At 40.0% G+C, this 15,770-nt stretch overlaps 1 protein-coding gene across 2 annotated transcripts in view; it reads right to left on the bottom strand.

Moving 5' to 3' along the window:
- The window catches only part of LOC139452164 (exportin-7-like), a 41,527-nt gene extending 26,279 nt beyond the window's left edge, over positions 1–15,248 (bottom strand). The window contains exons 1-8 of one of the 2 annotated variants that reach the window (XM_071233516.1): positions 15,190–15,248; positions 13,057–13,203; positions 5,263–5,356; positions 4,775–4,845; positions 4,138–4,233; positions 2,342–2,410; positions 778–927; positions 225–351 (exon numbers count right to left, since the gene is read on the bottom strand). In XM_071233516.1, coding sequence (XP_071089617.1) covers positions 225–351; positions 778–927; positions 2,342–2,410; positions 4,138–4,233; positions 4,775–4,845; positions 5,263–5,356; positions 13,057–13,203; positions 15,190–15,204 — 769 coding nt within the window. In that variant the 5' untranslated portion in view covers positions 15,205–15,248. Of the gene's footprint in view, positions 1–224; positions 352–777; positions 928–2,332; positions 2,411–4,137; positions 4,234–4,774; positions 4,846–5,262; positions 5,357–13,056; positions 13,204–15,189 lie in introns of both variants that reach the window. The other variant, XM_071233515.1, reaches the window with a different exon arrangement.
- Between the last annotated feature and the right edge of the window lie 522 nt (positions 15,249–15,770).

Raw genomic sequence — 15,770 nt, forward strand, 5'->3', positions numbered from 1 at the left:
CACCAGTATTACAAGAACCTGTTCCCCGGTATAACAAGTACCTGTTCCCCGGTATAAGAAGTACCTGTTCCCCTGTATTACAAGTACCTGTTCCCCAGTATTACAAGAGCCTGTTCCCCAGTATTACAAGTACCTACTCCCCAGTATAACAGGTACCCTTTCCCAGTATTACAAGTACCTGTTCCCCAGTATTACAAGTACCTGTTCCCCAGTATTACAAGTACCTGTTCTCCAGCTGGTTGGAATCTGTACAGTACACAGGTCGTCCGATGACTCGTCAGTTGATGTGCCGATGAAGTCAAAGGTCAAACAGTTGTGTGCTAGGCGCAGTGCATGAGATAGTAGGCCACGCTGAAACAAAATCATAACTGTCCCTTTACACCGTGACAGATTCCTTAAGTTCAAAAACTGTGTTAAACTGATCAATAATCATATTCGTAAATAAAACCCATGTAGTTAATTCCAGGGCCAAATAGATACCACATACCCCATGGTTATCGAGGATTGACCACACAAACCAGTGACTGACATCATGAGCATCAATCCACACCATCAGGCTACGATGACGTGTATCAAACAAGTCAGCGAACCTGACAACCCGATCCCATTAGTCGCCCCTCGGGAAAAGCATGAGTTGCTGAAGACCTATTCTATCTCAAGATCTTCAAGGGAGCCAATACACCAGTGTTCACTTACTCAAATCTAAACAACCACCTACAATCTAACAATGTCTGCCATTTAGTTCAATGGAATCCTCAAATCTTGTCATAATTTCACCTGGTTGTCATCGTTGAAGTCCAGATTTTTTAGATTTCCAGCTGCCGATCTGAGAAGTGAACATGCCAGCTGGAAGATCTCGAACAGCTGCGTGTCTCGGAATGAGGATGCGATCTTCCGGTGTTTTGTCAGAGATCTGCTTGCCTCAGACTGGAACCAAGAGAAGTCTCAGATACACAACAGAGAGTAAAATTAAAATTAAAACACAGGGAGAGAGAATTTGTTTTTATTCTTTCAGCAATATCCTAGCAGTATCCCAATGTGAGACACAAGAAAAGGGCTTCAATGTACAGTCTGTGCCAAAACCATTTGAGTCTACAAGCCCAAACATGGCGGAAAGCATCACTTTCTGTAGATTTCAATGTTAGTTTTTAGACTAGTATTACTAACTGAGCTTTCTAGACCAAATAAATATTTCTTATACTCCACGAGTGACCCTAGTAGCTGACTCCTTGTAGGGAATCAAACCTGGGCTTACAGAGCGGCAAGCAAACACTTTAACCACAACGCTAACCCACAAGTGTTTGTTTATTTGCTTGTTTGTCGTTTATCATGTTTATCGCAACACTCCAATATTCCAGCTAAATCTCGTCAGCCTGAAAAAAAATTGAGCCTGGACCAGTCCATTGCTAAATGCCCTCCATTGAGGGCTAGCAGAAACATCAAAACATTAATACCACTCTTGACTATTGAATACTGAAACTCGGGGGACAGCAACCTTAGACATGTTATACACCACATTTTTACAAATTATTATATCAAATGTGAAGTCATTTGAAGAAACATTTGCATCAATGTAGAACAATCATCATAGCAATACCCCAACTGGACACAAGAAACAATTGTGAGTCCAGAAAATTAAGCAAAGACCAATTCACATTGCAATATTTAAAATACCCACAAGACACAAGAAAGAATTGTGAGTCCAGAAAATTAAGCAAAGACCAATCCACATTGCAATATTTAAAATACCCACAAGACACAAGAAAGAATTGTGAGTCCAGAAAATTAAGCAAAGACCAATCCACATTGCAATATTTAATATACCCACAAGACACACGAAAGAATTGTGAGAGCACAAAGCCATGTAAAAGCATATCAACACATACCAATCCACATTGCAATATTTAAAATTAACCACAAGACACACGAAAGAATTGAGAGCACAAAGCCATGTAAAAGCATATCAACACATACCAATCCACATTGCAATATTTAATATACCCACAAGACACACGAAAGAATTGTGAGAGCACAAAGCCATGTAAAAGCATATCAACACATACCAATCCACATTGCAATATTTAAAATACCCACAAGACACACGAAAGAATTGTGAGAGCACAAAGCCATGTAAAAGCATTACAACACATACCAATCCACATTGCAATAGTCAAAATACCCCAACTGGACGCAAGAATGATTTGTGCGAGTCCAGAATGCTGTGTAAAGGTATGACTGTCACAGAACAAAGACAACAGCAATAGTGGAGATGTACAGGTCGTATGCAATACATGGCAGTCATGTAATGGACGAGGTTGTACATTTCCCTTACCTCACTGACCTGGTTCATTTCACACACAAGCTGAGACAGCAGCTGCACGCCAATCATCACATGCTGGGTGGACCCACTCTGCAAACAACACAAAAGGAGTTGATTTCAAGGCTGGCCTGTTGGCCCGTGGTCAGTTAAAACTAAGAAGGGCTTGCTGAAACGTAAAGAAGATGGCACATCTGGCTAGTAAAAGTTTAACTGTGTCTTTGTATGTTTAATTATTTTAGTTGGTCACTGCTCATGAATCAAGTTATTTTGATGAGGTCGGAGATGAGACCGTGTGAATGGTTATCTCAAAGATATATATGTCGATCATCTTGGTAAAATGACAACCGTTTTGTAATGTTGTGTACAAGAACATCTTTATTTGAGGCAAAATTGAGGCAAATAGAAACCAAGATTTAATCTCAACATGCAGGAACAGGTGTTTTGGGGGGGAGGAGTTTCAGAGCCCCACTAAGTAGGTGGTTACACATTAACATGATTAAGGGACAAACAATTTCTTAAAATGGAAATTTGAAATTAATTATTAATTAATTATTATCCATGTTAATGTCTACCTTTTGAATGAAAGGCAGGACAGGGGTTATCAGCCATTGGTAAGGGGTCATTGGGACAGATGTTTGTCAATGTTTTTATCTATTATTATACCAATGATTTGAAGTTTATGGATTCAGTCAAGTTCAATGGCTGTTCTGATGCTACTGTACTGAGTAGTGAGTTCATGTTGTAACTGTGACAGTTACATCAATGAGTCATGACATAATTGGCATATCAAACATTTATTCTTTATCATATACAGTATCACGATATCGATAAATCTTGTAGTCCACACACCCTGTCGACTGTTTACTTAGGCAAATCTAAGAACAATATATTTCATCCATGATCGAATACAGGATTTGTTGCAGTATGTCACGGTTACTTGCAAGAATGATAGTTTCTGGAATGTTTTGCCGTAAGATTCACTTATGACTCGGTTAAGAAAATCAGCATCAATCAATCCTGATTTATGTGTCATAAAAGTTTAACAAAGAACAACTAACATTCTGCGTATCACGTATTTAAAAAGGTTATAAGCGTGCCCCATTACGATCCTTTATAAATTAACTACCACGACAACATAGCGTACCAACCTACACGTTCACTTGATCTCCCAGGTCTGTTACCACGTTCTGAAGTATACCCTTGATGTGCCTGGCTATTTTTAGTTTGACACCAGGTTATGATGTTTTCGACCAATCACCAAGCTAAAAGAATTACGAACTTATCCGAGCGGCTTAATATGCGTCACCTGATTGGCTGAGGCAAACCTATGGACTATAGCGAACATTAATACATGCAAAGCCGAAACTAGATATAGGTCATGAAACCGGCTTGGGTATTTGTCATTAGAAGTGAGAGAATAATAAAACTGGTTCGATTTAGCAAACGGAAGTGTTAATCAACATTTGGCTTTGATTTACAATAACAGTGGCCATTTGATATGAAATTAATAACGGTCCAGTCACTGCGTCCACGAGACCCACACGTTACACAGGCACGTTCAACTGAAGACGGAAAGCATCTGATTTTGTCATATCTCAAATGTCCATCAACACAATTGGGACACAATGACATGCATCAACATAGTCAGCGACCCTGACCACCCGATCCTGTTTGTCGCCTCTTACACATGTTACAGCAAGCATAGTCGCCTTTTACAGCAAGCGTGGGTTGAAGACCTATTCTAACCTGGATCTTCACAGGTAGCACATTATTTTGAATCCTTAAACAAGTTCCAGTACTAATGAGAATGACATTACCTGTATGAACTTGCCAACATCAGTGACCACATCTCTGAACACATAGTCATCCTTGTTGATGTCAAACCACCCAAGTTTGGTGATTCTGGCAAATAACTGAAAAGATGAGATAAGCCTCAAATCCAGGATACGGCATAAACAGCAATTTATCTACACCTCTCAAAACCATAAACAATGAAATCCATTTTCTTGTCCTACATGTAAAATGACTTCGTGAAGTACTGACATAATCCTTCACATTTTTGGTTTGTTTGTTCGTTCGTTCAACGGTGCACACAGCAATATTTCAGCTACATGACAGCGTTAAAGAAAGAATAAATCGAGCTCAGACCATACAATCAAATGATTGACATTATGAGCATCGATCTACACAACTGGGATATGACATGTAACAAATTATTTTAGTTATATTATTATCACAATTAGTCCCACTGCTTACCATAGTCCACCTAAAAGACTCCAGAACAAACATAACAATCACCTCTAGGCCTGAAATGAAGACCTGAGGGTTTCCTTATAGAAGTCAGTGTAATCTTAACAATGAACAATATATCTCATATTTCTATGTTATTTCAAAATATTTTTGTAGATGTCATAAAATCTGGTCATATCAAAATGAAAAATGTCAGTTTCTTACCTGAACAAGGGCCTGTGAGACATAATGAACGAGTTTCGGCCGTGTAGCAAGGTAGTTCAAAATGTAGTTTCCTGAAATTGAATTCAAATTTCACAAAACGTACCCGGATTTCTCCTGTATTTGTAGTATAAGTCCCAATGAAATCCTGATGCCACGTCATTTGCTCTTAAATCTATCCACATATATATATATCATGTGAAACACTTTTTCCCTAAGTACGGAAGGTTTTTAAAGATTACTTATATCTTGGTCCACTAGGGCACTTAATATGGTGAATACAGTATGCTAGAGAGGACCATCCAGAAGTAAAGAGCCCAAAATGTTACCCTGAAAGATACAACAAAAAGCCTGTATTTAATTCCCACGTATACATGTAAATAACTGTGGAGGAAATTTGCACTAATCCGTGAGGGTTCTAGAGAATCCAGTAGCACCATGTACAGGGTGTACCCATCTGTAGCTACACGCGAGGGAAGACGTGGACTCACGGATGTCAACCCTCTGTTCTAATGGCAGTGTGAGGTTGGGCCGGGTCACCAGTTTTGTCAGTGTTGTTGCTGCAAGCAGTTGTGCATAGGCAGACTGCAAAAAAGCAAAATAAAACATGTTAGCACAGGTCTGGTGCAGACTTACCTAGAAACATAAAAAGCGAATAGTCGACAATCCCCCGCCCCACACCAGGTAACTTACCCAACATTTCTCTTAGCCAAGGTCAAAATAGCTTCAATGGAATTCTAAAATAAACATTTCTAAAACTCCTTATATCAAATGGCACCAGGGCCCACTTGCACAAAGCCATCTTAGCGCTAAGATTATCGTAAGCCCATGTTAAAGTATGGGCGTTACGATCATCTTAGCGCTAAGATCGCTTTGTGCAAGTGGGCCCTGTTCAGTATGTGCTTTATATATAGACATACAATGTTTGGCAAGGAAATATTTAACAGTTTATTTGTTATACTCCATAAGTGAACCCACCCTATATTAAAATTTAAATCCAACTTGTTGCCATGGAAACGTAAAAAAATTAATATTTCTTAAATTCCCAAATAGCAAAAGGCACCAGTTTAGTATGTGTCTGGTAAACAAGCAAAGTTTTATTATAAAGTATTGAAAGGGTTTTGAGTTATGCTCTGGAAAATAACTCTACCCTATAGAACCTAAGTCCAACTTCTTGCCATGGAAACATAAAATATAAAAACTTATAAAATTTCTAAATAGCAAAAGGCACCAGTTCATCATGAGTCTGATAGACATGCAAAGTTTCATAGAGAAATATTTAACGGTTTCTGAGTTATGCTCGGAAACCATTTCAGGACGCAAGCACACTGGCGGACCGACGGAACCCATTTCAAGATCCCCTGCCAACTTTGTTGGGGTGGGGGTTAATTAAGAAATAATCATCGTTGTTTATTGTACAATAAAACACTGCAGGGAGAATAAACCAAAAGGGGCCTTTCTCCCCGCAATCTTTTATTGTACGATAAACAAAGGCCATGAGTCATTTATTTATGTGTAGCCTCTGAAAGGTTGTTGACAAAATGTACAAGTTCTAAAAATAGTTTCCTTAATTCTAATAATGATGACTCCCTGAATAGAATCCCACCTCGGAATTGTCAGACAGGTCCATTTTTTGAACAGGTGGGTTAAGTTTGGTATTTCCGGCATATTCTCATGTCGATTATAAGTACCTTTTCTCCTAATACTGACTGTCATATCTCTTTTGGATGCAATCGTTCGGCCACCGTGTTTATCTGCTTACCCCAGCTAAATCTATGGTGAACAACTCACAAGACACTTCCCTCTCAAAAATAACATTGTCCAGTCTGTGACATTATCAATTTGCGAGCGCATATTCGAATCTCCAGCTGCATAGCTTGTATATATTCCATTTTGCATATCTTGCTTTGATAAATAACAGACAAGTACAAGTAAAAAACAATCTTTTTAATTTTGTTTTGTTCATATTCGATTCTAGTGACCACGAATAACGAATTCTATTCATGAAGGGAAACGGTCCTATTCAGCAAATACGAGAGTGAATCGTAACAGCCCTAATGCCTATCAATACCAATGATGGTGTAGCACAGCATAAATGATTACTATTGTTATTTACTCATGTATGTATTTCAACATGTCGGTATTGCAATCAGACCATTGATGATGTTCAATAAACCATGACACCCCTAATGATAAACCCTAATTCTATATACAGCATGCAACTTTATACACTGGTCCCAAGCCTGAGACAAGTCAACTTTTTGCTGGGCCTCCGTGTTCATTCTACATGTTCTAGACTATGGCACTTCCATGTCAATTTCAAGTTAAGGTACAAGAATAATCACGTGAGTGTAGCAGTTTTGACACACATAGTCACAGATTCCATTTAGAAACAAACATTTGCTTGTTACCATAGTAACAAACAATCATCAATGTGCCCAACTTGCCGAACACAAAAAAATCATCAACAAGAATATGACTTTTACAAACCATGTTCCAACGCATTGTGACACCTTAATCTCCTCCCAGATTTGTCTGCTGGGAACAATCCATAGATGTTGGCAAAACCGTATTCGACGTATTAAGCGCCCAGGGCGCTCTCAAAATAGAAATAAGGGGCTCTTATAAGAATGGTATTTTGGTGAAAAAAAAAGTTGAAAGAGTTGAAAGATAAATTTCGTGGTTTATGCTGACAGCCTGAAATGTTTATATACGACAGATATATTTTTCCAGAATTTAATTGCCCATAATTAAGGGTGAATATAACACACGAGTGAGTATTATACACGAATAAATAAGTCTTGTTTACATTGATCGATCAGTTGGGGTGCTAATTGGGATTGTTCACTAGGCAACATATTAACAGATATCGCCATGGGCGCTTATTAGAGCGGGGTGCTTATTACGTCGAATACGGTAATGGCAGGCTGTTGTTGTGCTTTAATTGCATAAACAGGGGTCAAGTTCTCTTATACCATGTACATATTGTAAATATGAGCACTTGAGCACTTCTAGTGATAAATGAAACAAAAATATGGGTTTTTCAGATTAAAAATGATGTTTTATTGGTCTGTTTTCAGTCGTACAAATGGGTATCTCATACCTCTAGTCGCACGTTAAAAGGAAGCCAGAAGCTGGAATGTAAACATCAAACTTGTTTCCGTTCTGTTGCTCACGCACCTCCCTATGACATGTCACAAATCTCGAAGAATAAGCCATCAAGCAGGACTGGGGCTGGATTACTTCCCTGTGGGGATGGCTGGGTGGGAATGTACGACTGAAAACAGACCAATAAAACAAGTTTTTAATATGAAAAACCCATGTTTTAGTCTGTTTTCATTCGTACAAATGGGTAGAATTCGACGGAACACTGGAAGGAGGGTCGGGAAAGTAATCAGGAAGTGACCTCTTTCACGTCGAATGTACCAAGTTCCTCACCCCTGTAGTGACAATAGAACATTCGACCAGATGCACAGACGAGACAAATTGTTTATCACGAACGCACAGCATGGTTAATGCTCTTCGACACACAACTAAGTATCAATGCGACAGGACAACTGCACACGTCAGTTGAACTGTGATCGAAGTGGTCGACGTTTAGTTTAGTTACAGAGCAACTCGCAGTATACAAGGTAACTAAAACAGCATGTTTAATGCTCTTCAACCCACAAGTAACAATCGATGCGACAGGACAACTGCACATGACAATTGAATTGCGATCGAATGGTGGACGGCATATAATTTAGTTTCAGAACGACTCGTCGTATCCAAGGTAACTAAAAATAGCATGGTTAATGCTCTTCGACACACAACTAATTATCGATGCGACAGGACAACTGCAGATGTCAGTTGAATTGCGATCGAAGTGTGGTCGACGTATAGTTTAGTTACAGAGCAACGCGCAATATACAAGGTAACTAAAACAGCATGTTTAATGCTTTCCGACCAAAAATAAAGTATCAATGCGACAGGACAACTGCACACATCAGTTGAATTGCGATCGAAGTGTGGTCGGCTCATAATTTAGTTACAGAGCAACTCGCAGTATACAAGGTAACTAAAAAATACGAGCAGTACTATAAAGTATGGGAAGACGATGCATACACCAAATAACCATAATAAAACAGCCAAAGTACTGCATGCAACAAAAACCATACGAATGCGTACATTCACCAACAGTTTTTATTGTAACCTGTTATCTGGCACGAAGCGTCGAGCAAAAAGTCCAAAGAGAATAAAGCACAAATTCACTGTCTTTTCTGGGAGATCGGAGTGGACCAAACTGTGTGCTCATGTTGAAGCTGTGACTCGAACTTCATGCCGATAAGAGGAGGTGGGAGGTGCGAGTCCTTGCGCCTCGTAAGCTCTGAGAATGACCGCTCTCAACCAAAAGGAGAGAGTATTACGTGTAATCTCTTTCTTTGCATTGGTTGAGAGCTGCATGAACAGCCGTCAAAAATGTTGTCGTCACTGTTCAGATCGCTGCAGGTAAATACGAAGCGCACGAACTGGGCTTTTCTGAGACAATGTCGAACGCGACCTGATCGAGAGGCTCGTAAGTCGAACTAGACAGGTAGCGCAGAACGATATCGAGGTCCCAGTCCGGCAGTCGGAATTAATGTGACTCATCTTCAACCACGAAGGCACTAGAATTTTCTGCAATTCCGGTATTTTAGTGAGCCTGTCGCCCGTAGGAGATGGCTCGTCTAGGTTGAAGGCGAGGCTGATTGCCTGCCGATGGAGCCATTCTACGACTATCTTCATGATCCGTGTGATGAAGTCTTCCCCCTACCGGTAGCTCGTCTAAAGGTAGTAGGCTCCGACAACGGTGATGGCGGGGGAAGGGACCTCACTACCTCCCCCGCTGGCTCGCTGTCCACAGCATAGCAAGCGGTTGTAGCTGGTGACGAACAGCAGTGTCCATGGATCCCCAATGCCTGTCTACTTCGGGTTACGCGATCGAACAGGTGGTTTGCTGAAACTCTGCCCCGGCAGAGCAGAGGCAAGTTCTGGTCCATATCGTGAGCCATGGCTCTGAAGACATCTGGAGGAGAAGACTGAAGAGACTGCGGCGTATCTCCAACCTGAAAGTCAGCACAAATCGGTGTGTCATCATCTTTTGATAACACAGGCAGAAAAGTGAGATAGCCAAGTCATGCTGTCGTCACAATCCATCGTCGACGTCGATTGTGTAGATGTAGATGAAGGTACTGGTGTACTGGTCGATGGTCCATGGACCTCCGACGTAGTCCAATCCTTCTTGGTCGACGCCGTCAAGGCGAGTACAGCCGTCGTGATTTGGGCCGGGTCGATATGAAAGTGAGACGAGGGTGACGATCGATCATTATCTCTATGACGCTGATTTCCCAAAAACTCCCTTCGAGAGTGTTGCACGTCCCCGTGGGGACGAGGGCCATGATCCCTAACTGTAGAAGTACTTGGAACCCCATCGTAGTTATCGTCCGAATCGAACTCCCGACGACCTCGAAGGCGACGAACGTCCTCGTGTCATTTTACTGTCTCTCGACGAGGCACTTGACCTGTCGTCCCTGGGCGGGAACGACTTGTAGAGGGGATCCGTGTTTACTGTCGACCTATCGTCGTTGGTAGGACGAGAGACGGACGGACTGGGGACCGTAGTCCCCTCATGGTCCTCGTCAAGAGCCGGTCCCGTCGTAACGGGGGGGGGGGGGGGGGCGGGGTGATGCTCTCGATCAACCGATTGACGAAGATCAGTTGTGCGGGTAGTATTATCAGGAGGCGAAAGGTCACGTGTCTTGTCGAAAACATAAGTTGACTGGGGCTGGTCGTTATCAACTGATTTCTTGGATGTGGCCGACACGCCACCCCCAGGGCCAGATGTAGAGGCTGCAGAGTCCAGGGATCCACCCGATGACATACTCTGCTTGTAGCGCTGGTCAGTAGCCTGCTTCGCCAACGCACGAAGATACCAATTAAAGTTTATAAAAGTGTTCACATACTTTACAATGTTTATCCCACGAACACGTTGAAAATCCGTCCTTAATTATGCAGGAAGGACAATACTTGTGAGGATCTACTTAAGACAGTATACTTTGACACGAGGCAGAAAAGCCTGACATGTTGCCACGTGTATAATCAAGTCAAACAGTGAAACGTGTTGAACACAAACAATGGATTACCAAGGATTACATTCCAGGAGTCTACAGGTAAGACATATTATTACTACTGTATTAGAACAACAACTGCAGACACACTATAAGTACCAGTAGAATACAAACTAGCAGTTTATCGCGAAAGTCCTTCTCGAGCGACCAGCTCAGAGGCGTGCTGAGAGATTTGTGACATGTCATAGGGAGGTGCGTGCGCAACCGGACGGAAACAAGTTTATTGTTTACATTCCAGCTTCTGGCTTCCTTTTAACATCCGACTAGAGGTATGAGATACCCATTTGTACGACTGAAAACAGACTAAAACATGGGGTTGGGAAGAGTTACAAAGACATGTTTAGTTCTAGGTTTCAAAACAAATTACGGAAAAAAAACCTCCAATTCAAAATATACAAGGAACAATATTTCACACATGTTCACGGGAACCCCTGTTGTTTCAGCTATAAGAATGAAATGACCTTAGCTGCAAGAGACACATGTACTGAACCTGGATAGTTAACTCGCTCAAACTTTGCACAATGCACCAGCAAAGTATCCCTTCCAGGGTGACACATCCTGGTTAATGGCGTGTGTCAATGAATCACACAATTACATTGGTTATTGATCAGGTACAAAGAGGGCAAATGTCTCAAAAAGTATTTTGACAACTTGAAATGAAAACTTGGGCGCTGTAGGCATGTCTGAAGCTGGCCAATCACAGGATGCAGTTGCCAGACACTTTGGTAATTCTAAAAGAGTGTTATCCCTGGCCAATCACAGGATGCAGTTGCCAGACACTTTGGTAATTCTAAAAGAGTGTTATCCCAACTCATGGAATGATATTGGCACACACTATGCACCGAGTTGAAAAACATGGGGCAAGGGCTATAACTCTGTAAAGAATTAATTGACGGGACCAATTTTCGAACACAATCTTGACAAGTATATCTTGGATATCATGCAAACTCTCATTCATGTAACTAAAGTAGTTTCTGAGAAAACTTGTCCCCCTTTCTCAGAGAATGCACCAAGTTAAAAATCACAGAACAAGGCCAAAAAGTCTGTAAAATATGAATGTGTGACACCAATTTTCGATCTAAATTGAGGTCATGACCAGTAACATCAGTGTGCAAATATTCATTCCTCTAATTTGAATAGTTTTTGAGAAAATTCTGAAGCAGACAGATGGACAAAAAGATGGACGGACAAACTCCGTTCAAATATCCCCAGCCCCACTTCGTGGTGGGGGATAAATACTGATTGGTTGGCTGGTTTGTTGTCTAACGCCGCACTCAGCAATATTCCAGCTATATGACAGTGGTTTGTAAATAATCGAGACTGGAACAGACAATCAAGTGATTGATATCATGAGCATGATAATTACTATGAAGATTGAATTCCATTTCTAAACACATCATTTCTAAATGAATTTGGGGGTTCCTTTAAACATTGTTTCTAGTATACTACTATAAATGGAACATATATACGCCAAGCTCACGCATGTACCAAATTTCACTACATTTTTTAACAATAATAAATGAGTATTTCAAATATGGCTGCTGTGGTGGTCAAATTGAACGTTGAAAATCCGATTCAAACCTCTTGTATGAAGTCAAGTGTCATCATTGGGGGGAACAAACACATAAAGTGTCAGCTTCATTGGTGGAGTGGTTTCTGAGGAAACAATGTTTAAGGCGAAGGACCTATGAGTTTTTGTATTTTCCAATATGGTCACTGGCAGCAATATTTGATGTCTAAATTCTAATCAAAATGTGTTGGAGAAACTTGTTCCTTCACAGGGTGACCATCTAACTCACGAAGTTAAAGGCCTATAACCATTTAAGTTTTTGTGAGGATTCTTGAATTTATTTGTTTTTCAATCAAAGATGGCTCCCTGGCAGCCATATTGAAATTCCAATTCTGATGCCTTGAACAAACTTTAACTCCCATATGGTACCAAACATCCACACAAAAATTTCAACTGAATCCATCAAGCCATTTCACTGAAGTACAAAAATGTAAAAGGTTTATGGACGACGTAAATTTACATGCCCTTAAAGGCCCGGTGAGCTAAAAATAAAGTGTAACGTAACTGATTGGCCAGGTAACCGTAAACACAAGTATGTTTGTTGTTGGCTAAAACATGGCAAGTCTTACATTTCCTCTTTCCAGCAGCAGCTGACATTTGTTGAGACAGTCTGGGGAGTTGGCAAACGCTACCAGCGCCTTCTCTGCTTCAGACCGAATATTGCCATCAGCAGTCTCATACAGCTGCTTGCATAACTCTTCAAGCTGTATTAATTCCTGAAAACAATGTCAAATGTTATACCAACAGATTAAAGTGAGAGATCAGTTAACTTTAGCACCCTTTCTTCAATAGTCACCGAAAAACCACAGCAGGGGACATAAGAATGTTCTCACAGAGAGCAATGTGGCTCATGGAACCTGGGGCTTCAGTGTGACAAGACAATGTTTTAACTGCCAGCATAATACACTACTGTACTAAATGCCATGCTTCAATAAACAGCCCCCCCCCCCCCCAACAAATTCTAGACCAGCCTGTAAGTAATCTTTATATGTATGTGAAGAAGTGATGTTTCCGATGTCTACGAATTAATGACATAACTAAGTATCAGTCAAATGTTACCACAGAGTGTTTATATTCTTATCACAATATGCTGCATGTGATTTCCAAACTTAACTTTACATGCTAATCCTGCACAAGACAAATTATGCATCTAGAGTCAGGGATCTATGACGTCACATGAATATTGAATCTCGAATATGAGTAAGTCTTCAAATATTAACCAATGTGTATGGTGTTTTGTATGGTTTTAATTGTGTCAATAATAACCCTCTTGTCAATTATCTAAGCGATGTGATGCTTATTAAGGCAACTACGATTCTTCTCATAAGAATCTAACAATTTCATTCAACATCTCAAAGGCTTATGAATACTGTTGAATATTGATAAAATAATCTTGGTTTTCACTTATTTTCTGTATTTACAACAACAAATTTATACCATGTGCCTATCTCATCATTGGAATTCCAAACTGATTTGACAGATAGAAAACCAGTGTTCAAAATTAAGTTGTGTCCTTGGGCCCATCAGGTGTTCTCATATAGTATTTGAATCTTCATTTCTACAATTTTCAACACTGATTGACGGTTATGACCAGAAGGACCACATGACCATTTAGTTTACCAGCTGTTGCCTAAACAATATTTATCTTTAATTTGTAACACTGAATAATATGGTAAACAATGGTGAAATAATGACACCAGTGCATTTGGAACTAGGGATATGTTGAAGATTTATTATGAAAATTATCTCTTGGTTGCATTGGTTGATAAAAATACTGATGATGCAATTGAGAAACTTCTACATGTCAGGATAAAATCCTCTAAATAAGAACAGAAACATAGTATTAGGCATAACAATTTGAAATGATCTACACTGATTTAAACTGAAACTTCAATATATATCAAGCTTGTCTCATGACTTTAAATAGATTTGACAATTGTTTATAGGTAGCCTGTTGGTAGCCTGAATGAAATTGACACAACAGTCTTGTTGAAATATCATCCCAAATAGTTCAAACAACCTTCAACCTACCCATTTCCATAAAAATGCAACATATGTATAGTTGTGAATTAGATGTTACTATCAATATTTCTTGGAATGTTTCCATTAGCAAAGTGTGTTCTTAACAAGCAAAATTTGAAGTAGTTTCTATGTTTTAGGATTTTAACTTAATGCACAGTCCAAATGTAACTTAAGAATATTTCATAAGAATCTCTGATAGCAGTACGGGTTTCAAAAGAGTTAATCTTGGTGGCAAGTTGCTGGTTTCCTTAAGACACATGGGGTGTAAAAAGAAGCTAAAAACAAGCATGGGTGACATCAGCAATTTTCCCTTTAACTTCCACAAATCTTTTGCGATTTCTGAAGTTTATTCATTCAAAAACACTTCACAAAATGCACATCCACAACGTGTCTCACATGTATGTAATAAACAATCACAGTAATTCAACTGTCAATAGCAACACGGCCATGCTTATGCCCTATTTGTTAATGCAGAATGTGTAAAATGATGTCACATGCCCGCTAATTTCAACAGAGCCCAACTGTCACGGGTAGCTATCGCGATAATTTCAAATGCAAACACTTTGGCAGTTTACTCCGTATTTGAAACACATCAGCGTTTTGTTTGTGGGCCAATTCTGACAGTCAACTCTTGACCGATGAGGAGTAAAACATGCTTTAAAACACGACGATCCCCTCACCTGGTCTTCCGCCATTTTTGTTTTCCCCACATTTTCAAGTAAGCCGCAAGAGGGCGTTGTTTATTTATTGCGACACCTTGCGGAAATGTGTGTCGAAAGCAGGGAAGATAACTACGTTTGCCTCACCTTCCCGTTTTCCAAATTCCTGTCATATTTATAAAATTTCACGTGAATGTAATGTTCTTTTATTATTAGACGAATGAAACGCGTGTTATGCATGTCCACAATCATTGCCAGTAAGCAATACATTTCATAATAATCTAATTTATCCGCTTTTTGTTGAAAAACAATTAACAGAGCACAGTAAACATATAGATTCAGTAAAACGCCCAAAAGCTAAAAATAACAAGAAGTGCCATTCCGAGACATATGACCATTCTGTAAACCTAATAATACCCAAACGCGTAGCACTGGCGTGTATTGCCTAGAAACAAACTAAATTAGACTGATCTTCTCTTCCACACTTTCAACAGTACCTCGGAATCAACACAAAGGCCCAAAAAATATTATTTCTCTTGTCTCCAAAGGACCCACGTGCATGCTGTAGCTTTGTATATTCACTCTCAGGACGTGAGAACACA

This window comes from Haliotis cracherodii, unplaced genomic scaffold (genome assembly GCF_022045235.1).
Source record: "Haliotis cracherodii isolate W230 unplaced genomic scaffold, xgHalCrac1.p SCAF_9, whole genome shotgun sequence".
NCBI lineage: Eukaryota > Metazoa > Mollusca > Gastropoda > Lepetellida > Haliotidae > Haliotis > Haliotis cracherodii.